This window comes from Labrus bergylta, chromosome 5 (assembly GCF_963930695.1).
Source record: "Labrus bergylta chromosome 5, fLabBer1.1, whole genome shotgun sequence".
Lineage (NCBI taxonomy): Eukaryota > Metazoa > Chordata > Actinopteri > Labriformes > Labridae > Labrus > Labrus bergylta.
Genome location: NC_089199.1, coordinates 22982719 through 23008960, shown reverse-complemented (window position 1 = coordinate 23008960; position 26242 = coordinate 22982719). Strand labels below are relative to the sequence as shown.

General features: G+C 43.5%; 1 protein-coding gene across 2 annotated transcripts in view; it reads right to left on the bottom strand.

Annotated features, from left to right (window-relative positions):
* Positions 1-26242, bottom strand: part of flnbl (filamin B, like) — a 71863-nt gene that overhangs the window by 24273 nt on the left and 21348 nt on the right. For both annotated transcript variants that reach the window (XM_065955225.1, XM_065955226.1), the window contains exons 2-18: positions 17721-17830; positions 17421-17556; positions 16914-17011; positions 15315-15462; positions 14516-14634; positions 14326-14400; positions 13441-13603; positions 11569-11769; positions 11347-11484; positions 10749-10875; positions 9568-9704; positions 9216-9409; positions 8333-8446; positions 8057-8200; positions 2384-2507; positions 304-464; positions 43-133 (exon numbers count right to left, since the gene is read on the bottom strand). In XM_065955225.1, the coding sequence (XP_065811297.1) occupies positions 43-133; positions 304-464; positions 2384-2507; positions 8057-8200; positions 8333-8446; positions 9216-9409; positions 9568-9704; positions 10749-10875; positions 11347-11484; positions 11569-11769; positions 13441-13603; positions 14326-14400; positions 14516-14634; positions 15315-15462; positions 16914-17011; positions 17421-17556; positions 17721-17830 (2280 nt within the window). The remainder of the gene's footprint in view (positions 1-42; positions 134-303; positions 465-2383; positions 2508-8056; positions 8201-8332; positions 8447-9215; positions 9410-9567; positions 9705-10748; positions 10876-11346; positions 11485-11568; positions 11770-13440; positions 13604-14325; positions 14401-14515; positions 14635-15314; positions 15463-16913; positions 17012-17420; positions 17557-17720; positions 17831-26242) is intronic.

Here is a 26242-nt window from a genome sequence, read left to right as displayed (position 1 = left end):
CGTGTGTGCGTTTGTGTGTGTGTGTGTGTGTGTCTGTCTCACCGGTGCGAGCCAGTCCAGGACCCTCTGCTTTGACTTTTGATGCATCGTGAGACGGCTCGACTTTGACGCTAAAGGGGCTCTGTGGGACTTCCTGTGTGGAGAAATTCATCAGAACAAACCGCCAACATCTTCACAAATTCAACCAAAGATTAAAGAAAGAGCTGTGTGTGTGTGTGTGTGTGTGTGTGTGTGTGTGTGTGTGTGTGTGTGTGTGTGTGTGTGTGTGTGTGTGTGTGTATGTGTGTGTGTGTGTGTGTGTACCTTGTCAGTGAACAGGACTTTAACTGTGAGTTTTCCAGCTGCAGGAGGAATGTATTTGACCGTGAATGTGTCGTTGGCGTTCGGGATGATGTCAAACTCCACGTCAGCCTCTTTGTCACCGACCATGTTGGCCTCACACTTAATGCCCACGCTGACATCACCTGAATAAACACACACACAGACACACATTATATAAACTGAAAGGACAACATTAGGAGGATGCACAGTAGTTCTCCCCGTGCATGTGTGGGTTCTCTAGGCTCCTCCCACAGTCCAAAGACATACTTGTTACTCGGTTAATTAGTGACTCTAAAATTGCCCTTAGGTGTGAATGTAAGTGTGCCTTCCCTAATCCTTGATGTGCAGCTTATTTCTTTCAGACAGTGTCCACAAGGAGGTGCAAGAGCATCTTTGTCTTCTTCTGGTCATTCCTTTTATAATTCATGTCAGAAAACTTTGTGCAACAGTGATGCTTTTCTGTCTAGTGTAAACATCGAGCTGTAAGTCGTCAATCACAGCAGAGGAATTCAAAACATGAGAGAGATGAAGCGAGAAACGGTGTCACCCAACAGAAACAGGTCAAATTCTTCAACCGCCTTCTCTCTGTACACTCCTCTCTCTCCTTTCTTTATCTACAGACTCCCTTTGTTTCCTCAGAACGCAACACACACGAGTGTGACAAAAACGGAAATCTAGGTTGTTAAAACTTCAGTCATTACTTTGACCTCGCAAACATTAAAAACATGTTAGCATGTTCCTTCTTAAGTTCTACTCACATTATATTCTCTCTTAATCTGTGTTACATACATTAAAATGTATAGCATACTTAATATGGAATTCAGCCTGTTTTACAGAGTGATGAACAAAAATAAATCAAACACAGATTTAAAATTACAAAGAGTAGGACTGGACTGACACTATGCCGAGTTAGGTCGAGCAACAACAGAGCTCTTGATAGTCTAATGTGAAAATCCCTCCCAAAATCTTGAAATGTAAATGTCACATATTCAGCAAAATCCACTTCACCATCTTTTGGAACACAATTATGTGTCTCTTCTGTCTACAAACCCCCCAATGATGAGAAAAGTCCATCCTCTCCGTCTTTTACCTGCTCCACTTTTCCGAAAATGTGTGCTCAAACAGGCCGTATGGTGAGTTTCCCTTCATGACATCACAAAGGGCAGTAACCCCTCCCCCAGGTGGGTGACACTCCCACAGCTAGGTGTTTGTTTTGCCCTCCAAGTCTGCCCTCTCCCCATAAACATTAGGACATGGTGAAAGAAAACCCAAACCACTCAAGACCTAAATATAAAAGCATATTATAAACATTTTGATACCAAAGCATTGCAAACAAATGTTTTCAATTACAGTTTGCACTGCAGGAGAGGGCTAGCAGTTTTTGATGTTTCAACACCAAGACATTGGGTGTCTTTAGAATTGAAACAGGTGTTTCATCTGATATTTATTAGATGTGTACTTAAGTTAAAAATTCTGAAAGCTCTGTTTAAAAATGAAGCTTGGACTTAGGTAGTCAGAGTCTGGGCTCATGTTACATCACCTGGGAGATAATTTCCAGGTCTGTGCTGCATTATAACAAATATATACATAGCTAAATATGTGTGCAGGATTTTATGCGTTACTTTAACATGATGGTCGAAAGTTCGAAAAGTTGCAATAGTATCTGTTCGTGTTCTTCATCGGTGCAGGTGGATGAAAAGTATGATCAGTTGTGTGTGCTTCTCTGCTCTCGAAGGTCAGAGTGATGAATTTCCTGTCAGCATGTTTCTGGCTTGAGATCATCACCAGGACATACCAGGCAATGGAATGTGTGTAAACATCTTCCAAAGGCAGTTTAAAAAGAGTTTGCTGGTACATTGCAGAGTGTGTAAACTTTTAAGTGTGAGGCTCCTTTTGTGTGTGTTGTTTGCACACAAATGGCAACAGCTTTCACACCCAATAAAACTGACTGCGGTGATTCCCTGTCTTAACTTTTGCCGTGTGTTAGCGTGCACATGTTTGTGTGTGTGTGTGTGTGTGTGTGTGTGTGTTTGTGTGTGTGCGTGTGTGGTGTGTGTGTTACCGTCTCCAGCTCCAGAACAGTCCACGGTGAAGTGTGTGGGCTCGTTGGCCTTCAGTCCTGTTTTCGCCACTCCAGGACCGGACACCTTCACCTTGTTGGGGTGGCTGCCTTTACCCACATTCACCTGAAAGAGCCAACAAGAAATGATATCACTAAATTTGATTTAGAAAAGGCTATTAAATAAAATTTTCCCTTTTAGATCCTGAAACGAACCTTTGACACAGCGTTTTAGCTTTTGGAACTCTTGCAATTAAGAATAATTAAATTGGAGTTCCACAGGGCTCCATCCTGGATCCCCTACTATTTTTTTGACTTTTTAAACTCACTCCACACATTATGTTACATGCTGTCATATGGTTTAGTTTTACTTAAATCAATGAATTATAAATTGACAAATCTTTTAAGTTTACACTTTAATTAAATTGAATCCAAAAACAACAGCTGAACAATTATAGCACCCAAATGTTCACATCGGCCTTGAGCCATGTATGTACTTTTTTATTTGAATAATTCAGGGAGGATATATTTACATTTCAGTATAAAACTGCAACAATTTGAAAGATTACATCACTAGGATTCCCATAAAGTAGTACCAAAGTTGTGTATTTTTTAGTTTTTAACCATGTAGGTGTCAGAAACAAAATTGTGAAGTTAGATAATGAGAGTTTTGACACCGGTTTATAGGAATAGGAGTCTCTTCTTTTATCTGTTACTAATTTGTCTTTCGTGTCAACTCCAGCAAGGATAATGTTGTTAACTGCTACTCAAGGGTTTTAAAAACAGTTCAGTAGTCAATATATATCGAGGCAGATAAAACCTTCAATCGACAATCTACCACGTATATGGACTAATGGACGTGAACTTGTACTGTATAGCACTTTCTAGGCTTCCAACTTCTCAAAAAGCTTTTTACACCGCACGTCACATCTACACATTCACACACTGATGGTAGAGTCTGCTATGTAAAGTGGCCATCAGTATAAACTAATCCCATTCATACGCTGACAAGCGGGAGCAATTTGGGGTTAAGTGTCTAGCCCAAGGACATATCGGACATGTGGCTGCAGAAGCTGGGGATCAAACCTGTGCCGTCCGCACTCGAGGATGTTAAGCCTCAATGCACCAACCACTTAAAAGCTAGAAAATGTTTATTTACACATTGCAGGGTTGTAGGTGAAAGTCAAAGTCCTTTTATCTGTGTTTAAGGGAAACAAAGTCGCTGGTTTCCAATTATGCCGCCTTCTGCATTTTAATCATTGCTAAATTTAAATTGTCTATTTTTAAAACAACAGGTTTATTATCACAAATTATATTTTCAAGTTCAATGAAATGCTTCTTTCTTGTCGTTCCTGTGTCCTTAAATAAAATGAGAAAGGGTCCCGCACACCGTCTCAACAGATCATCTGTCAAAATGTTGTATGATCAAATAAATGCCAGCGTAAAACGAGACCGTCTGCGGGGCTCTTTAAATTCGACCTCCTCCGATGCACCTGTCAAACATTCAGGTGTGCAGAGACTTTTTTTAACCCATGAGGCTGAAATCTAAAACATGCTGAATCAATCAGCACAATCAGCGTCAAAATGATAAATGATAACACTTAAAGAAAGCTTCTAAAGAAATGAAACATGGAGGAAATGAATCTCAGAACACAGAAAAATATTTAAATGAAATGTCAGAATTTATTTGGAAACCAACCCATGAATAGATCGGAGACTGAAGTGAAAATAAATTACCTTGAAGGTGAGTACAGCTGATGATGAAGGTTAGTGTCAGTCAACATTTGTGTTACACATTCACTCTCGTTAGACAAAGAAATCATACACAAATGAGCTCTGCGAGTTTCTCTCGTACATCAGGAGAAGAAGTCGTTCTGGGTCGTGCACAGAAAAGCTTGAAGCATCCTTCTTTACATTTAACTTTGTTTATCAGCCGTCTTCCATGTTTGTTTTTAGAGCTTTAAAGTGAAGGCTCCCAGCACTGAAAGTTTCATTTTTCAACGACTTGTTCCAACAAAAAAACCTCAAACAAAAACTGCAGAGATTTAAATCGTCCGTGCACAAATCAGGGAGGATTTGGATTTCACATCACTTTTGGCTTACAGGCAGCGTCGATTCTAGAGTCTGTTGGGGCCTTCGGCAAAAATTAATTGGAGGGCCCTTTAACCTACGTTCATCACCATCCTGTCTGCCAGTGTCCTCATGCTTACTCCTCTTCCTCTTTTCTCTTTCTCGTTTCTAATTTTTCTTTGTTTACTTTCAATGCCAAACTTTGGGTTTCACATCAGTAATGCTGCAACGTTCAGCAGGGCACCGAGAGTGACGGCTGTCAGATGAGGTTTCCTCTACAAGCTGACAAAAGTCAAGCTTTAGTTTTTGGTAGTAGGGGTCAGAACCCTTAGCACTGCAGCTCACATCAGGAAACTATCTCGGTCGGTCGGACGGAAGGGGGGGCGGGGTCAAAGCGTGCCAGGGCCGAGGAAGTGTACCATGCTTAAGACTTAGGTGGTGAAGCATGCTTAGGAACGGTACGAAGACTTGCTTCAGGGATATAAGTATAACACCTCGGTTAGTTCTAGATGTTCGTTAAACATAGAACTTACATCCAATCAGAAGAGAATGTAAACACACACGTAACAGCCGTGGATATTAGCAGCAAGGTCACATCAGGTAACATTTCTGTCAGCCATTATCTCTCCTCCATGCTGGGGTGTTACCTTCCTACTTGTAATGAAAAGGAGTCACTGCTGTGTTTTTTTTTTAGCCGCTCTGAGAGCAGGGTGTGACTGTTTACTCTTCATCCATCACCTGGATCAACATAAAAGCTGCAGAAAGGTTCAGTGTGTGCCAGGCGACCTGCAGGCTGCTGCAGCTCACAACAAGCCTGCTGATTCATCACAGTGACATCAGCTTAGAAAGCTGAAATCAGACCTCTACAGACAAGTGTAGACACACCTGTGGAGGTGGAAATGATTTGTGGACCAGAAAAAAAAATAAAAATAAATCATCCATCAGAGACACGAGAAGGAATGATACCCTGATCAATTTGTTCAAATGTACTCGTCAGGACACATAAAACTCTGCACTTAGCCCCTTTGTTCTCCTTTCTTGTAAACTTCAGACTTTGTACCTGTGTCTCAACACAAAGACAACATTGTCTCTGCCCAGCTTTTTGAAGCCTGTTGGCATTGTCATAAACTCCTGAAGAGAACACAAACGCAGATCCAGACGTATGTGAGGCCCGTTGGAATTGTCTCATAAACGCATTCGTCCTGCGGGTGAGTCCATGAAACATGAGCAGACGGCTGATAAACAACGTTAAGAGTGATACAGACAGATCTCTGAAAATGTGATTGAAAGACTAAATGAAAGGTGCAAAGAAGACAAGATGGTGCATACTTCAACTGTGGAGTGAAAACCTTTTCACTGAGTCGGCTTTATGGTCATTTTATCGTCTACATCTCATAACTGACAGATTTGTTCGGATGTATCAAAGTGACCTTCATAAATGAGGATCTGATAAAAGATCAAGGTCACAGTGGCCAAAGAAAATGTTTATCTTTAGTTCATGTTTGACGTTGATGCTTTTAATGGTTTTAAAGGCGTACTGTGTGACTTTTCAGAGCAGATATTCAGATCAAAACAAATCTAGCTCCCGCCTCCCCTCCCGACGCCAGACTTCCCCCACGCCTCCCATCCTTTTCCACCAGCAGGGTCAGAGATTCTGCGATCCAATTCAAGTAACAATATGAATCTCAAGGATGATTCTGTTGTAGCGTTTGTCTTTTTTAGGCTGTAGAAAGTTTTTTCTTGTGTTCTGAAACTCTGTTGGTTCTTCTTCAGATGTACTCTTGCGACGACACTGCCGTTTTAAAGCACCTTGTCACGGCTTCCCTGAGTGGGCGGGGCCGCCGCTCTTCCCCCACGTGGTAGCAGGGCTAACGGTTTGACAGGGAGGGGTTCACTGCAACATGTTTCAAACATGTTTGTTTTTTTCTCTAAGTGAAACGTCTATGTGAACACAGACCCGAGATCAGCAAATCCAGAGGGAGTTTGACTTCACTCTTCTCGCTCTCTTTAAGAACCCTTCACGCCACGATTTGTTTACATAGAGCGTATTTGATTTTCACAATATTAGTATTCAGAATGTCCCACATTATGCCTTTAAAAGATGCTGCTTTAAAGTAAAGTTCTAAAAAGTGAAAAGGTTTTCATTCAACAGGAACAAATTAGACTTCATAACAAATAAGAATCACATGCAGTAAAGACGACAGCACTCTTCACTTATCTGAACCTCTCAGGATCCAAATATTTTGTGTTCACACAATCCTTCTAACCAGCGTTACTTTTTCCAAAACACTTCACAGATCACTCTCGTCTAGCGGGAGCCGCCACGAGTGCACCAGGACCAAATCCCTCGCTGTCCAAATCCCACCAGATTTAACTTGTTCATTTGATCAGGACAAAAGAACTTAAGTGAGCTTTAGGTGATTTGTTCCCACCCTGAGGTCACGATAAGGACGATAAGGAACACCAACAAGCGACCCGCTTTTGGTTCCGGACCCACCAGATAAATGGTAAATGGACTTGAGCTTGTATATTTCTTTTCTGGTCTTCTGACTTCTCAAAGAGCTTTTACACCACAGGTCACACCTACACATTCACACACTGATGGTAGAGGCTCTGAGTAAAGTAACTAATCACATTCATACACATTCACACGCTGCCAACGAAGCAGCAGGAGCAACTTGGGGTTAAGTGTCTTGCCCAAGGACACATCCTCATAAGGCTGCAGGAGATGGGGATTGAAGCCCTGACCTTCCAGTTGAGAGATGACAGACTCTACCAATTGAGCCACAGCCACCCCCAGTTGAGAATCAATGGTTTAGTTATGAATGATTTTTATTCATATTTCATGTTTGTTACATGTACACCGTGCTTGTAGCCTCTCTACTCTGTATCACAGATTTGCAATTTTTAAAGCACCACATCTGAGCCCCAAAAAGTGCAATCGGTCAAAGTTAGAATCAGTCCCTCCTCAGATGGTTTTTTATTACTTTATAAGTTTTAATCTTTGGATCAGAGAGGGTCAGATAAGTGAAGCTCAAACAACAAAAAGTGTCACAAATTACAAAAAAAGGAAAAGTGAGTTACAGTGCAGATCAGACTGGTTAGTGCACGAGGTGATTCTTAAAATGACATTAAAACAACAGCTCCAAATAAAAAGAAAGAAAGTGAGTGGGTGAGTGAGTGCTGATCTCAAACACAAAGGGAGGTGGTTACAGAGCACAGACAGGTTACAGAGTGATGAGGAAGGCTGATAAATGAACACAGTGAAATGTAAAATTTGATTTCCTCCTTTAACGCCGTCTTTTTAAAGCGTGTGCTCTGATTGGTCTGCGTGCAGCCAATCTAAGAGCCGTACCTCTCCTCAGTATACGTAGTGATGATAATCAGAGGCTTCTTACTTTTACTGCTCGCACCTTTACGTTTGGACTGCACCGCCTCTAAACGTCCCTCCAGAACACTCTGCTCTGATTGGACGACCCTGATGCTCTCTGCCTTAACTAAAGATTCTGATTGGACGATCTTAACGCTCTCTGTCTCGAACGCGTCCTTGGATTTGAGCAGGATATCGCTTCTTGTGGCAACAGGGCGCTGTGATTGGCTGCTTACCCTGAAGGGGCTGTTCAGGATGCTGACTCCTCCCCAGGCGACGGACACGGTGTGTTTGAGCGGGGAGGCCGGCGTGTAGGAGCAGGAGTACAGCCCGTCACCTTTGCTCCTCACCTTGACCTCCACAGGGAGACCCTCGGCGTCCTGCCAGAGAGACAAAAGAGGTCAAAGCTTCCGGAAAAACAAACTGAAGTCTTAACATGTAGCTTAAAAAAAAAAAACAGAAAGGTGTGCATGTCTGTACTCACTGAGAGAGAAAGGGTTTCAGTGTCTCACCTGAGCTGAGATCTTCAGAGGTCCCTTCCCAGCATCCTTAGCGCTGACAGTGAACTCGGCAGGTTGGTTGACCAAGCAGCCGGTTTTCTCGAGCCCCGGACCGTAAGCTTTCACCTGCAAATCACAAAACCAGCACGTCTTAAGAGGACCAGTATTCATTCAGAGGTTTCCAACAACTTGCAAGGCCAAAATAATGCCGATCGACACATCACCCTTTCTTCTCATTTTACAAAGTCAACCTGCAGGTGTTGCAGCGCTGCGGTTTGTAACTTATCTGTGACAAGAAGATTTTTCAGCAGCTAGAGCGAGTACAAACAGCAGCTGACACAGGAGTAAAGACACAGGATTCATACACAAAGTCACACCTAAAATTTGGCTGAATTTTTCACACCCAACTTTTTCAGGACTTTTTTTCCCTGTCAGCCTCCTGAATTCAGAACTGAAGTGTGAGCACAGGTAAATTCACAGTGAGCAGGCGGGCATGGAGGCTAACGTTTACATCCTGTGACCACTGCAGGAGAGGAGTTTTTAATCCGATCTCAAGAAATGGCTGTTAAAATAATTTGTAGATCTATACATCGTTTTGTTTTTTATATATTTTTATGTGTAAGTCTGATGTCACTCTTGCCTGACACCTTATTATTCAGTTGTTCATGACATAAATATTGACATTTTAAATGCTGTGGAGGTATGATCAGTGAAAGAAAATTAGTACTGTAATGTTCTGCTCATCATTGTTCAGTGATCAAGCTTCAAACTCTTTGTAATACAAAAAGATACGTGTAAACATGTGGGAAATACGACGGCAACCTGTGTGGGAACCTGTCCTGAGAGTTCCTAGACTTTTTTTGAGGGGTGCGTGTCTGAAAGGGGATTTCCTGACCTTGTCTGGGTCGCTGGTGTTGTTGTCGGGGACGATGTGAGCCATGAAGGGGCTGTGCTCGATGTCCTCCTCGTCACAGGTCACGTGGATAGCATATTCTCCGGCCTCTGTCGGCCAATAACGGACGTCGCAGGAGCCGTCGTTCTGGTCCTCGCACTCGATTTTCGCCTGAGACGGTCCCTCAATGGCAAAACCTGCAGACCCAGCGGCTCGGGTTAGACTGGATGTGAAGTAGGTTTGAGGTTTGGCTGAACACTCAGATTGGATCTGAATTCTTTTCAGGCGTCTTATCAAATAAATACAAGTTACAAAGCACAAAGTCAAGCCGCTGTGAAAGAAGAGGAAATCTCACCCAGCACGCCGACATCAGTGCCGGTGGACTCGACAACAAAGGCTGCGGGTTTACCCACGACGCCTCCCTCCAGACCCGGACCCCAGGCCCTGATCTGCTGAGGCCCCGCCTCCCGACCCACTGTCACTTCAAAGGGACTGAAAAACAGAAAAAAAGAGGGAAAGACAAAAGTGACACATTTCTTCATATCACCTTAGACATCAAAATAAGAGAAGCCAACTCGTCTGCTCTTTACCTTCACTAGACCTCTTTTCACACTTCTTCACACTCCTGAAAACTTGAACAACATTTTGGGGAATCTGCCCCTGAATTCTTCCTGAGTTGCCCCCGTACATGGCATGCCTCTGTACAGTGGATGCAACCTTACAACTAGACCATCTGCACCCCAATCTGACGTTTTTTTTTTTGTTTGTTTTTTACAGCTTCTGTCTTTTTGGATACTTTCAATCAATTAAAAAAAACAGAGATTCAATCATCTTAAGATGTGGTATTAAAAATAATCAAAGTATCTTATATATTGAAACTTCAAACAACAGTTGCTCAAACGCTCGTTTTCCGCCCGGTGTTTTTCTCTCTCTTCTTCTTCTGTATCCAGCAGAACAAAGCCGGGAGACGTTACATTAGCCAGGTGAGCTAACAGTCACTTCTGGATGAAATAAAACAGAAGCCCTGAGAAGATTTAAAGACGTCTTCTTCACTGTGGGAACTCTCTGACCCGTTATGACCCGAGGGTATGCCTGCTCAGGATTCTGTTCTGGATTATAAGAGAAACTCGAAAACAGGCACAAAGGAGTCTGAAGTTATTATACACACCTTGTTACTTCATGAAGTGTATGATATTTACATTTACAGCCTCAAATCCTCGTCTTTAAATCTGATATTAATGTTCATACTAAAACTTAAAGTCGACAAAACTCACAATTAACTCAACAAAGAAGAGACAAAGACTAAAGTCCTGTTCAGACTGCCGTTTGAAGTTGTGATATTTACATCCTGGTGTCGTTTCCTCTTCAATCTGACTGTTGCAGAGCCATAATGGCTGACGGTGACGGCGTGTCCCAATCTTTGTCACAGTCTAAGAGCCGGGCTGTGATGGGATGAAGTGACCCCCCCCCCCCCCCCACACACACACACACACACACACACACACACACACACACACACACACACACACAGCTCACCTCTTGGGGATGTGCTGACCCCCCCAGGTGATGGTCACGGTGTATTTGCCTGGACTGTTGGGATAATACTCGTAGGAGAACACGCCGTCCTGACTGGAGATCTGTTTCACCGGCTCCTCGATCCCCTCTGGACACACACACACACACACGGACACACACACACACACATCAACCAGAGTCATCTGATATCAAAGCAGAGTCAGAGATCCTTCAGGCGTTTTGGAAAATATTCAGATTTGCCTTCAAATACTGGAGACTGTGGATCTTATTTTAGAGAGGAGGATGTGAACAATCTGAGCACAAGAGCAGCAGGATAAACTATCTCGATGTGGTGTGATGATCAAATTTATCATGAACGATAGGAGCTAGAAACTGAGCTAATGTTGCTAAATGCAGCTCTGGTTTCTTCACACGTTGTCATGATAGTTTTAAAACTTGCAACATTATAAAATTAAAACAACAAAAATATGTACATTTTAAATTACTTGTGAAGATATTCCTTGCACTACTATCCAGAACTGGTCCAAGCAAGCTTTTTACCTGGAGTAAATAACCTTTCAACTCTCTAAAATCCCTCATGAGTGTGATTGGTACTCACTGGGTCCTTTGATGAGGACCTTCAGGTCTCCACTGCCGGCGTTTTTGGTGTCCACCTTGATGTCTCCGACCTGTTTGACCCTCAGTCCTGACGGCTGGAGACCTCGCCCGGTCGCCCTGCACGCACCCGGCATGCAGGCTGATAAAAACACACATGAAGGTGTTCGTTAAAGTCCTGCCTTGATCTCCTTCTATATTTTTTAATAAAGCTGTAAAGACTCACCAGGCCCCACGTCCACGCTGAAGGGGCTCTTTGGGATCCCGACCCCCCCGAAGGTGACGGTCACCGCGTGCGGCCCGGCCTGTGTGGGTTTGTAGGTGCAGCGGTACACGCTTTCGCCCTTGTCCTCCATCATCACCTCCACGCTGTTCTGACAGCCCGCTGGGTCTCTGATCATCGCCGTCACGTCTCCTGTACCCGCTCCTGCAGAGTTTAAAATATTACCAGAAAATAACGATGTGAGGGAAGAGAAGGCGCTGATCTGCAGGAAGTACACTTATGATATTCTCTTTATTTCAGTAAGCAGTGACGTAAAGGGTTCTAACTTGAAAATTGCCAATACCAAGTTTGCTGGAGGGCTGATACGAGATTTGTCCAGGGTTTATTAGCTTAACATAAAGGCTGGAAGTCCATTTGAAAATGTCCACCTAGCGTTTTTTCCGGGTAGAAAAGCGCTGGCTGTGCGCAGAGAAACGCCTGCATGAAGCGTTTGTGCGCTGAGAAGAAAAGCTCTGTCCCGTCTCTATGACAACAGTCTGTTGACAACAGCCGCTGTATGACTGTTCCGTTAAATTTGACTGAATCTTAGATGGTTATTTTCTGCAGCAGGAAAAGAGCGCCGGTGACGTCAACAGCGCCGTGCTGAAAAGTTGAACGATTTTTAACTTAAGCGCTCGGAGCAGCCAAAAAAAAAAAAGAAAAAAGATGCTGGTCGCTGCTCTTTATCTCCGGGCAGCCGCCTGCTGCTGCTAACACTCTCTTCTTATTGAAAACAATAGAAAAAAGACACTGGCGCTCAGAAATAAACGCCAGGTGGACACAGGCCTTGGTGACTCAGTGCAGGTACGTGTGTGTTTTCATGCAGTCTGAGAGTTTTTTGCAACCTCGCAGTGTTCATGCATAGCTCTCATGCACAGGAACGATTAGCGTCCTTTTCCCACAAACACAGAGAAGACGGATGAGTAAACGTAATCTTCATTAACACGTAACAGCTGGAGGGTGACGTGCAGTGTTGCAGGTCAAATAAGGACACAAAGGAGATGAACACTGATGAATGTAAGATATTCAGCAGGATCTTCCCTCTGCTGGAAAGTCATGAATAAACACTGTAAGCACATTTCATAATGAGTGCGACTCAGCTCTGATCCAGACGAGCTGATACATGTCAACATACCTTTGTCGTCTCTGAGTACATATCAAACAAAGAGCGAGGGTGTGTAACGTTGAGTCAGAGATGATTTAAAGTGTGTGGTTATGAAATCAGATCCCCCCCCCCCCCTCAGGCCTTGTCCTTTTAACAGATGATAGATCGTATATTTAAAGCATCAGAGCCACTGTGAGGTCGCCCATTGTTTTGGCAGATTGGTCATCACATCTTTTTTGTTGGGAGTCAGGCGAGTCACACCTAGTAATGATGTCCACCTAGCGTTTATTTCGGGCAGAAAAGCGCTGGCTGTACGCTCTGAAGTGCTTGCATGAAGCGTCCGTCCTGTCTCTATGCGAGGAGGATGTGAGACACGACCTGTAGGAGGCTAAAATACAGGGAGTATCAAACATTAGGAAAAGAGCGCCGGTGACAACAGGACCTTTCTGAAAAGTTGAACTGAATTTCAATTCAAGCGCTCGGAGCAGCCGCACAATTAAAGGCTGGAGCACTTTACGCGCTACGTTTTTTCGCCAGGTGGCCGCCTGCTGCTGATGCTAACGCTCTCTGCTCATTGAAAACAATTGAAAAAAGATGCTGGCGCTCAGAAAGAAACGCCAGGTGGACACGGTGCCTTAAGCTTCTTAATCAGCGCGCCAACATATGTAACGGTCTCCCGTCTGTCCTGCTGAATTCCTGTGAATCTTCTGTGCGTCTGTGAAGTCTCTGACCTGCGGTGTAGATGTCAAAGTACGTTGGTTTGTTGGCGACGTTTCCCACAGGTTCGATTCCCAGGCCTTTGGCGGTCACCTTTGAGGCGTCGCCGAGCGCTTTGTCCACGCTCACCTCAAACGGACTTTTGGGAATCTGCTGGCCTGCAAACATCACCGTCACCTAGGAAACAAAGACGACAATTATCCAGACTGCGCTGTAGGCAACAAGTCAAGGCAGTTCACTGATTAAAACAAAAACCCTAAAACCTTTCATCATCTTGTAAATATGAAGGATCTATTTTTCTTCCCTCTTCACTGGATTTTAAGGAACAGGATTTGAAGATGTGGGGTGCAGGACTGTGTTATGAAAGGATGCTTTAGATCACACAGAGACACTAAAGAAGCATCGCTAGTAAAACCGCTGTTTTCCTGTGGTACAACACACTCGCCGGGCGCTCTTTTCTGCTGCTGAGCGACGCGGTTTTCAAGCTTTTTTTCCGGGCGCACATGAAGGTTAAAACCTGGGTATTGCCAAGGACCTTGAAAATAAACCAGAGGACGCTCGGGCCTACCACTACCAGCGTAACTTTGACGAGGCCATGTCCTACCACATGCACGTTCTGGAGCTCACCCAGGAGCTGGAAGTAAAGTCCATCGAGATGAGAGCATACGCAGGACTGGGTCACGCTGCTCGCTGCATGCAGGACTTTGAGAGGGCCAAACAGGACCATGAACAGCTTCTGTCTGCAGAGGGGAGGGCTGCGACCTTTTCCGATCTTTGTATGTTTTTAAATATGGATCTCCTCGTGTTTATGAACCTCCCTCCACCTTATCTCAATATTTCACCTTCTCGTTTAAGTTCTTATCTTCACTTTAAATGATCACATGAGAGTTGCAGCTCACCTTGTGCGGTCCCACCACTTTGGGAACGTAGGTGACACCGAAAGTCTTCTTGCCCTCGTTTGGCTCAGCTTTCAGCTAAAATACACAAACGGAAAGATGTTAAACAAAAAGAAGAGAGTTACAAGTGTATGGTCAGTTATTGAAGAATCAAGATGTGCAGTAGGAGTAAAAGGAAAAAGTCGGTTCATACCTCCTCTCTGGTGCCATCTGGATGATCCAGGTAGACGGTGACCTGACCCTGACCGGCGCTGAACGTGTCCACGGTGAAGACAGCAGGACGCAACACTCGGTTCCCCGTCGGTTCAATACCTACAGAGAAAGACCATCAACAGAAAATAACCATTAAATAAATGGACTGTGAAGGAACACACGCTTTAGCCGAACAAGAACAATTCTGTAAAGCAGGAAAAACATTTCAAAGGCAAGACGTGACTTTTTCTTTTGGTTTAAAAATGATGCAATCTCAGAGTTTTGGTCATTAAAAACAAGAAATTACTGAAAATCAGGTGCCAAGGACTTCTCATTTTTGTTGCCGTATAGTAGTATTGCATCAAAGTTTTACATTTTGTGATAGTGACGGATGACTTTAAGACTTACACGCAAACAGTTGTCAAGTAATTCAGAGGGGGTGCACGCTTGCAGTGTGTGTGTGTGTGTGTGTGTGTGTGTCCTGCATCCTCTGTAGCCATTTCCAGGTATTTCCTTCCTCCTTCAGTAAAAGTCAGAGGATATTTGTTCAACTTCCCAACCTTTGTGTGTGTTTGTGTGTGTGTGTGTGTGTGTGTGTGTGTGTGTGTGTGTGTGTGTGTGTATTCATCAGATATAACCTTGTCCTTTGTTCACACTAATAGCTACTCACTTCCTCACATTGTCAGACACAGCACTGTTTCCAGTGTTCCCATTAGACTGAACACACTAGCAGGAACGGGTCACAAACACAGAAGCTTTTAACCAACAGAGTGTGTGTGTGTGTGTGTGTGTGTGTGTACCTGCTCCGTACGCCCGGGCCTTCTTGGGGTTGAGTTTGGGTTTGAGTGGAGCTCCAGGCTTCAGTTTGCCTTTGGGGAACTGAGACAGGTAAGTCATCACCGAGTGTTCGTCCGCGTTGGAATCAATGATCTCCTCTGGAGTGATCACCTACACAAACGCGCACACACACACACACACACACACACACACACACACACACACACACACACACACACACACACACACACACACACACACACACACACACACACACACACACACACACACACACACACACACACACACACACACACACACACACACACACACACACACACACACACACACACACACACACACACACACACACACACACACACACACACACACACACACACACACACACACACACACAGAGAGTTCAGGTTTACATTACAGCCATCTCATTCTTCAAACATGACTGTCTGAAATATTTGACATCTTGCACATTAAGATTTCATTTCATTCGGACTAAGTTGCCCAAACGATGAATAACAGTTTCCAGGGGCGCCGGATAGCCTAATGGTTATGTCATGCGCCCAATATACGGAGGCTATAGTCCTCATATCAGCAGCCAGGAGTACAAATCCGACCTCTGCCCTTTGCTGCATGTCATCCCTCACTCTCTCCTCCTGACGTTTTCCTGTTTCTGTCCACCTGTTCTGTCTAATGAAGGCAAAAAGGCCCCAAAAAAGTCACTTTAATAATAAATGAAAAAGGGCACAGTGCATGCACCCCATTTATGGAGGCATCGTCCTCCAAGCGGGTGGTACCGGGTTTGAATCCAGCCGGTGTCCTTTCCTGTATGTCATTCACTACTCTCTCTCTCTGATTTACACTTTCCACTGCCCTATCTCTAAAATTAAGGAAGAAAAAAATAAAATAAAATAAACCTTAAAAAAAGTATACAATGAAGATGTCCACATAGTACTGATCATACACTTCATTGTAAATCAATAAATCTTTATTTGTAAAGCTCTAATTCATAACAAATGATATCTAAAGACACTTTACATAATAAAGCTTTCGGGTTCAAATCATCTTCAGTGAATCTGCAAAGTGGCTGAAGTGATCGTGAGCTGACCTCACAGAAGAATAAAAAAGGAAGAGGTGGGACGTTGAGGAAGATGATTTAAGGAGGAAGCTTGGCTGTGGATTAACTCGGTCCAGGACGCTGAACTCCGTGTCACACAGGTATCAGTTACAGCCTTTTCCTCTTGCTCACGTCACATTTGACATTTTCCAAACTCAAGAATCCGCTCCAGAAAACAAAGAGTTTGACAGCCGTGTTTTTTCTGGAGGAAACTTCCTGAGGGTGTAGACTGCCTGACCAAGCCAAAAAGTACTGCAGCAACAATCTGTTTTAGGCTTTTAAAATCTGCAGGATGCATCCTCTCAGCTTCAAATAAAAGCGTCTAATCAACAAAGCATGATTTGGTGAAATCTGTCTGCTGAGTTTGGACTTTGTTAAGATGCTTTAGATGCTTTATTGGGTCAAATTGTCCACCTTATGGTGAAGTGTGACAGTCAAAGTGAAGAAGCAGAGAGCAGCGTGGAACTGTGTCAGAGTGGATTCTTACCTGCGGGATGCCCAGCCAGTCGTCGGCCAGCTGCATGGCTTCAGTGGCATTTTGTACTGGTTTCACTGAATCCCAGGTCTCCCAGTCTGGACACAAACCTGCAAACAACATAACACACAACGACAACATGGTCAGAAGCACAACAACCTACAGAGACACAGCGGGATGAGAGGATTGGATTCTTTATAAACAAAACACACGATATGCAATGAAGCAACTTTTGCTTACAATGAAACAGATAACTTACATTTTTTAATTAGTTCACCGGCAGTAAGAGAAAGAAAGTTATTGCTTCTGGCTCATTATGTCTTTTTCTGGTAAAGTTTTGTAATCATTTATGTTTTTGTGCATTTGACCAAACAGCTCAATTGACCCCTGCTATGTTTCCCCTTCAGGTCCCGGGAGTAGAAAGTGTACTTTACTCCTTTAAAATGTTCCTACAGGAAACATTAAAACGAAAACAATCATATTCATCCCTTCAAATACAAACACACTCTCAGATCGTACCTGGTGCACAGCTGTCTACCAGTGCTCCCAGTGCCTTGCCATTCCTCCAGTCCTGGCTGAAGTTTTGGATCGGCAGATCGGGGACTTTGTTTTGAATCCATCCCAGCAGACGCTGTTTAGGGGTCTTTGACTCTGTCTGATGGGGGGAAAAATCAAAAATATTTAGACAGCTTCCAAATAGTGACTCATACTTTTTAATTCTGATTCAAAAACTAAAAGACTGCTTTTTATCCTTAATGCAGACTGAGTGATGAATGTGCTTTGAGAGGGACAGAAGTTAAAAAAAGGTTTAGTCATTACGTCTTCATCCTCGCCCTCCCACATCGGCATGGAGATGGAGTAGTGCAGAATTAGAGTCCAGATGAGACCCAGGATCAGCTTCAGGTTCCCATCAATGATGGCTTTAGAGTCTGAGGGGAGAAAAAGAAGCAGAGGTCAGATTCAAAGAACAGCTTTTAGACCGCTGGAAAAAACAACGTACTCGACTTTATTCAAAACAAACCAACAAATAAAACCATGAGAAGAGACCCAATCTGGCTTCATGTGATTAATATCTGATCGTGTACAGCAACAAACCTCATTATGACGGTCATTTTATACATTCAAAGTGTCGTTGAGATTAATTTCTTGGGATAAAAAAGGTGAAATGCTGGAAAAACACTTTTTAAACCAAAGTGTTTATCCGTGTTATTGGATTAAAGGTCACATATTCTCCTTCTTTTTAAGAAGTTTAAATAAGTCTCAGAGCTCCTCAAAACATGTCTGTGAAGTTTCTTGTTCTAAATCCACTCTGATCCTGTATTTGATCATGTCTATAAACTCCTATATTTCAGCCCTGCTCAGAACAGACTGTTTCTGTGTCTGTACCTTTAAATGTGTAAATGAGTTGTGTCTGACCACGCCCCCTCTCTGGAAGGGCTTGATTGGCTCGGGCTTTCTCCCTCCATGTCCTATTGTTTACAGTGAGAAGGCAGACTCAGAGGGTAGAACAAACACCTAGCTGTGGGAGTGTCACCCAGCTGGGGGAGGGGCTACTGACCTTTGTGATGTCATGAAGGGAAAATCTCCAAACAGCCTGTTTGAGCACACATTTTCTGAAAAGTGGAGCAGGTAAAAGACAGAGAGGATGGACTTTTCTCATCATGGGGGGTTTGTAGATTAGTGTTAGAGAAACATGGTGAAGTGGATTTTGTGACCTTTAAATCTAATTTATCTCCCAGAGATTATCTGGGGAGGAAAATAAAAACAACAGCTCTGTCGGTCTTAGTTAACTACTTATATTCTTGACACATACAGCTTCTATCTGCAGACAAACCAGCATGTCTGTTATTTTGCACGATGACAGAAAATATGACCACACTGAGACACACAGATCTACATACAGGACGAGGAGAATCTGTTCACAGCCAACCGCTAACATTTTTTAGCAAAGGAAAAAAAAGTGCTGCTGGGAATTTTTACTCATTAATAATAAGACCTCAGTGTACCAGCTGGTACCTCACACCAGCGACACACACACACACACACACACACACACTCACACAGGAGGCAATGTAAGCTAATCTTTGGCTGCAGCACACAGAGTTCAGAGTGAAGCAGACAAAACATTCCTGACATTTTTAATCCTCTCTCCGTTTTTTATCCATAATTAGAATTTATTCATGAAAGGAAAACTCAAATATTTCTGATAAACCGTTCATTCATTCTCTTAAAAGGGCAGAGAAGTGCTTCAAAGTTCAAAGGAACACACGTCGGGTCGCAACATGTCAAGGAAACAGATAAATAAATATTTATGTCTGAATCAGGAAATACTTTAACACAACATCATCCATCCTTTTTGTTATAGAATATGTTTGCACTCGTTCGGTTTCTCTTGGGGTTATTTTTGTGTGCGTGGTCTCTTCAAATGTCAGATTGAACACGTCGACCTTCAGTGTAATTACAACCACCAATTAAAGCAATCTGAGTGAGGAAATCTTTATGAATCTCTTAAAGGGGACATATTATGAAAAATCCACTTGTACAGTGTTTCTGAACATATATTTGGGTAACCTGAGTGTCTACCGACCCACAAAATGCGAAGCCCACACTGTTAGACCCCACGTGGGCCAAGTCTGCTCTGATTGGTCTGCCGATCCGCTCTGTCGTTATTGGTCAGTTGCTCAGCACGCGTCTCGGAAATTTCAACATGAGCTGCTGGGCTTGCCACAATGAGCCAATGGGCTTAGATCAGTGATCTCACACTGACAATGACGCCGCACTGACAAATTTTTATCGAGGGGGTCTAGAACCGAGCGTTACATGCGGCTAATGCTACAGCTAACAGGAGGACGTAGGAGAAGCCGCGTTTCTGCGGACTTTGAATTTTTGCACATAGATGTGCCCTAAACATGCACAGGACACTTGGAAAACACGCTAAAGAGCATATAAAACCAGAAAAAGCATAATATGGGACCTTTAATATAGCCGTTTTATATTTACGACACAGGGTCTGGAATTATTTTTGACTTACAACCAACACCCATGACTTAGATTGTAAGTAAGCAGGATAGTCATTGATAAATATGCTTACCTATTTTTTTCTCTTATTTTTGACTTTTTATTTCAATCCCAACACCACAGTTGTTTATGCAGAGTGCAGCCCTCCTTCATTCTTTCTTCAAGCCTCTTATATTTGATCTAAATGTTTTGTGACATTAACAATAAGCTGCTTGTTAGATTGCCAGTTTTCGGTTCGGCCACAAATCTCGCTTGTTTGTGTACAGGAAACTGTGGCGACTGAAGTCATGTCGGAGTTGGAGATGATAAATCTTGAGCAGCAGGTCATTAAACTAGCTTGTAGTGTTCTTCTGCTGAATTTTAGAAACAGTGACAGTTCCCAAAATGTTGTCTGTAGGGACTTGGGTTGGGAACCCAAGGGTCTGCACCCAGTTCAAGTCCGGGTGCAGACCAAAGTATGTAAGTTGCTCTGGTAGCTGGAGAGGTGCCAGGTAACTTTAAGATTACTGCTGTGGTGCCCTCGAGTAAAGGCACCGAACCCCAGCTGCTCTGGTGGGCTCCCTGTCCACACCCTGCTGCAGTGAGCAGACTGATGACACCCTGTATCGGTGTGAACGTGTGAATCTGCGGCTCTGTCAGCAGATGTTTCAGCAGCTCAGGTTTAGGTGGAGCTGTGGGGGACACTGCTGCCTCACCCACGGGTGACACAACACTGATAATGACTGAGGATATTCGCCAACACACACACACACTCAGGAGAGGAGGTTGTGACTGCTTTCCTAATCTCTCTCTCTTTAAACACTCAACACTTTTTCTTCTGTTCGTCCTCCTCCTTTAACTCCTTCACCTTTTTACATCTCATTTCTCTCCTCCTTCCTGTTCGCCCATTTTTCTTCCCTTCTGTCTTTTTCCCTCTACGGCTGATCAGCCACACCTGTGTGCATGTGTGGGTGTGTGTGTCACCGCCAGCCGCCTCTCCACAAACATCCTGTCCAGTGAGCAGCTGAAGTCAGCGGCTTTTCACACACACACACACACACACACACACACACACACACACACACACACACACACACACACACACACACACACACACACACACACACACACACACACACACACACACACACACACACACACACACACACACACACACACACACACACACACACACACACACACACACACACACACACACACACACACACACACACACACACACACACACACACACACACACACACACACACACACACACACACACACACACACACACACACACACACACACACACACACACACACACACACACACACACACACACACACACACACACACACACACACACACAGCTCCACCCAGACCTAAGCTCACTGTTAAACTAACTACATGGTTGTTTGGTTCATTCTTGACAACAGGATTCAGGTTAAACCTTTAAACAGGTAGTTTTCTTATCTTAAACATAATCATTGCAGAGGTATCGACCCTTTAAATCAGAGTAATGTCCCGTTTTATCCCAGCTGTTACCTTTTGAGTTAGTCTATCGTATGTGATCAGATCTAGAAATCCCAGTTTCATAAATAATGACGGAAACAAAATCAAGATTTTGAGCCCTCGTCCAACCTCAGGTCTACAGATGTCCCAAGAAAGAATCGAGTCACTTCTTTAAAGCTACTGTTAGGTTGTCTATTTTAGCTCCACACTAAGGACAAACATGGACGATTTCTCGCTGATCCTGTCCTGTACATGCATAAGTCGTGTTTTCTGACAAATATAGTCGCGCGTGTATCTCACAATGACTCTTTGGCGTAGAAAACTTTTAATAAGGCTGTTTCGGCAGGGTGCGGTTACTCGCCTTGTGTTATGTGCAAACTTGACATTGCTTTTGTTTTCTTTGAGGCACGACCTGACCGCCACACGTTCTTCAACCTGTGATCTGCTGCACCTGTGGGCTGACTACAGAAGCCTGAGTCAAGCTCCTCCCCCTTCTCTCTCAAGGAGCTTTAGGATCTGAAGATCGAGATCAGGGAATCTTTTGTAGGATTTTTTTTGCAGAAAATTAAGTTTCAATCATGTGCTGCTTCCTCCATTTCGGAATTCCATTTCCGAATCGATAGCAAAGACTGTATCGGCGATGTAGTTCAAAAGTAAAAACAACAACGCCTGCAGTACCCACTTATCACTGTAGATGGCACCAAAGAGAGCAAAGCTGACCTCCAGATCACTACTTTAAGTTAATTTTTTGGAAAGCAACCCATGCAGCATAATCACAAATCTGTGTTGTAAAGATGTGCTGCCTTCCTATCCCGTTTATTTTTTTTAGGTATTAAAGAATTGTTTTAGGGCCCTTCAAAGGGGCCGACACCTGGGAGTGTGACCACGGCTTTAGTTTATGAATCCAGGTCAGAGATGGACGTTAGTTTGGTTGTTTAACCTTAAATGACTTCTCGTCTTTTAACTTGATTTCATAAAACTGTTCAGAACATCACACAGAGAACTTAACTATGTGTGTGTGTGTGTGTGTGTGTGTGTGTGTGTGTGTGTGTGTGTGTGTGAGAGAGATGGTGTCCTTGCCGACACAGTTTTGTAAATAACGAGGCTATCGCCATGGCAGCCTATTGTTCAGATAAGAGACGAGAGTAAGAATGAAACAAAAGGAGGGGGAGAGAGAGAGAGAGAGAGAGAGAGAGAGAGAGAGAGAGAGAGAGAGAGAGAGAGAGAGAAAATGTGTTTAATGTGAATATTTAAAACAACAAAAGAAAAACAAAATAACAACAATACGAGAGTATTTGTGGAATCCAGGTTCAAGTGGGTGTGTGTGTGTCAGTGAGTGTGTGTGTGTGTGTGTGTGTGTGTGTGTTTCCTGCTGCTCTATGTCTGATCCCTCTCTCTCTCTCTCTCTCTCTCTCTCTCTCTACCAACTTAACAGCCAGTCCTAACGTAGATCTAAATGAAAAGAGCTGATATTATGACCTGGATTTGGTTTATAGAGCACATCCATAAAAAAAAAAAAAAACTTAACAACACACACCTGGACAGGTAAGGCCTCTCACTATCAGTCCTATCATTTGTGACCTACTTGACCCCGCCCGGCTCAGATAAACATCCAAACATTCAACAGACATTCAATCAAATCAGCTGATCTGAATGAAGCCTTTAAGCTTTAATGAACGGACACACTCTGCGTCCTTGTTTATTAAATAAAAATGTATAACAATTACAAATGCTCCTTAAATAGAATTGTTTCTTAAGTTTAACTCACAAAGGGAGAGAGGCGGGGGAGGAAGAGGGAGAAATAGTCAAACTGGCGGCTCTACAGAAGAAACGTATAAAGTTATCAAAGGAAGAATGTGCACATAGAATATACTCACTGATGTTAGTAAGAGTTTTCAGATCACGCTCATTCTGTGTAAATGTAGGCTACATGCAATCTGAAGCTACGAGCTAACTAAAGAGCGCTAACATTAGCATGCTAACACAACAATGCAGGACACTAAGGACAATTTTGTGCGCCACTTGCGTTGAACTAATTTGTGTCAACGTAAGTGGATGGGGGTTGGAGGTGTGTCTCTGGAGGAGAGCGGAGGCTTCAGTATGGAGGAGGATTGGCCTAACAGCAGTTTGTTTTGGTTTGATGCTGATGCTCAAGGGCGACATCTACTGGATCAAGAAGTCGCACGAACGATAACGTGTTCTTCTATATCTCGTTTGAAAATACATCGATATATCTTAAAAACTGGACATATTGTGCAGCCTTTCTCCGTTTATGGCCCGGGTGATAACTGAAACAGAGCCCTCTTTTCTGCTGACATATATTGACATGTTTACATGTTTACATCTGGGTCATTAGTCATCGTGTGGTAATAAACCGCTGGATTAGTTACAGGTTGGTTCATTTCAGCAGATCGTACATTTGACTGTTTGGATCAGTGAGCAGGTATTTGTGTGCTCTGCTGTTTGCCCATTATGTAACTTCCTGCACCAGAACCAGGGTGTGCCCCGCTGATAAGAGAGGCATTTAGCGCAAACCTGACTCACCTTTACACACACACACACACACACACACACACACTCTCTCTCTCTCTCTCTCTCTTCATCGCTCTCCCTCACTTTCCCTCCGTCCTCGTTCTTTGTCTCTCTTAAATACAGACTTAAACACCTCCCAGCCCCCACCTCTTCATCAGTGTCCTTGTTGCTCTTTGTGTTGAGGCGTCTCCATAGCAACGGACGTACAAATCAGCAGGTATCGGCCGCTCAAGAGGCACAGGCCCTGTTTATCTGATGCCGATCCGGGACGTTGAATTAAACGGAGACCGTTTGTGAATGGATTTAAGCTCAAATGAATCTCTGAATGAATGAGGAGGGGAGAGACCGCCGGTCGATGTTTAACTGTACTGAAATAAAATAAAATGTTCAGTCTCATGCTGGTTGTTCCCACTCATTAAGAATCTTTACTGTTTATGCAGTCTAAAGAGTTGTTAACAGTTACCAGTGGACTCACAGCGTAATCAAATACTAGTCGACTGAGGTCGTTATTTTTTTCATGGGCAGCCTTACAGAATGAAGGGTAATGTTTCCCAACCTTTTTACTTCTATGTCAGAAAAGCTGAGACCCCCAAAGGACCAAATCCCCCCCCAAAAAATGTGGCTTAACTTTTTTCGAATGATAAAATCCACACAGAACAAGTCTACACACACCTTAGTTTGTATAAACTGTCCAATGAGCGTGTTATGATTTTACTTTATACAAATCTGATTTTGACAACAACCTCCCTCGCACCATCAAAATGGAGATGCACTCCGCTCATCAATCAATCTTTGTCGGTCATCAAAGTGACTACATCTTAATAAAAATATTCAGAGTATGACTAACTGCTGTAAAACCTTTTCTTCCACATATTGCACTCTGAGACATGCTGCGACTGAAATCCTCCTGACGTCTGCTCAGTGTTTACACAAACGACTCACAGCGGGACACTGGCGCAGGATCAACAAATGAGGGAAGAGGAACATACGGGGGACAGAATAAAAAGAGTATGAAGCAGCTTCGCTTTAAAGCACGACTACCGGAATGGTTGCAGGATTGCTCAATGTAATCAACGGCGCCTGTTCAGACGAGTTCATGTGATCAGAGGGCTGGCAGGAAGAAGACAAAAAAAAAAAAAAAAGAGGTGAATAAACTTGCCGTCTGTGTTCACAAATGCAGATCATTTCAGGACATCTTTTGGAGTTTTGTTTTATTTTTACATGCATCTTAATTCAGAATTGTTTTGTGTATAATTAGGAAAATTTGAAATAAAAACAGGTTTTTTTTTTACTGCAAGAAATGACATCACATTGTGGTCAAAAATATCACTGGAGGCCGTCTGCTGCTAATGTAGACCTTTTCTGTCTGAAGCTGTAAAGGTGGTGCAGTGGTTAGTGCTGTTAGCCTCACAGCGAGGAGGTTCCTGGTTTGAATCCCCGTCTGACAGGAGCCTCTCTGGGTGGAGTTTGAATGTTCTCCCCGTGCATGTGTGGGTTCTCTCCGGCTTCCTCCCGCAGTCCAAAGACATGCTCGTTAGGTTAACTGGTGACTCTATAACTGCCCGTAGGTGTGAATGTGATCGTCTGTCTCGATATGTGAGCTAAAGATAATGGATTAACGGATGGAAGCTGTAATGGCTGGACTTTCTTCAGATTGTGAGAAATTGTGTTTTCTCCATTGTAGTCAATCAGGTAACCGTTTGCGCTGCGTCAACATCCTCTCACCTCATGATTCTGATTCTGTTACACACATACAGGTGTGAAGCTGCCTTCTTCAAGAATGTTAACCCCCCTCCTCCCTCGGTGTGGTCGATATAAAAGATCTGTCTCAATGTAAACACATTCATCTGTAAAACCAGGCATACCTTGCCTACAGGTGAGATACCTAGAACACTCTCTCAGGTAACTGTAGCTCACTCTCTCTCTCTCCCCCTCAGAGGCAACAACGTCTGCCGTTCCCATTTTTACAACAGCTGTTTCTGCACTCGCTGATGACTACATCACCACCTCACAAACACACATGTTCAGCTTCCTAACCTGCAATTTACTGCAGAACAGAACAGAACGGTCCACGCCTGAGGCCGATCGTCACGCTGATGTCAGCCGACCGCCATCCTGACAAACATTTACCATCAGCACTCCTGCAGCAGCACGCCACCGGTTCCTAATCTGCTTTTTTAAATGAAAGAGGAGGCGGGACTCTTCAGGGCTTCACTGAAAAGTGCTTTACAAATAATCTGTGACAACAAAGGAAGTTTTAATGAGTCAACGCTTACTCTCCAATTATGATGAGAAAT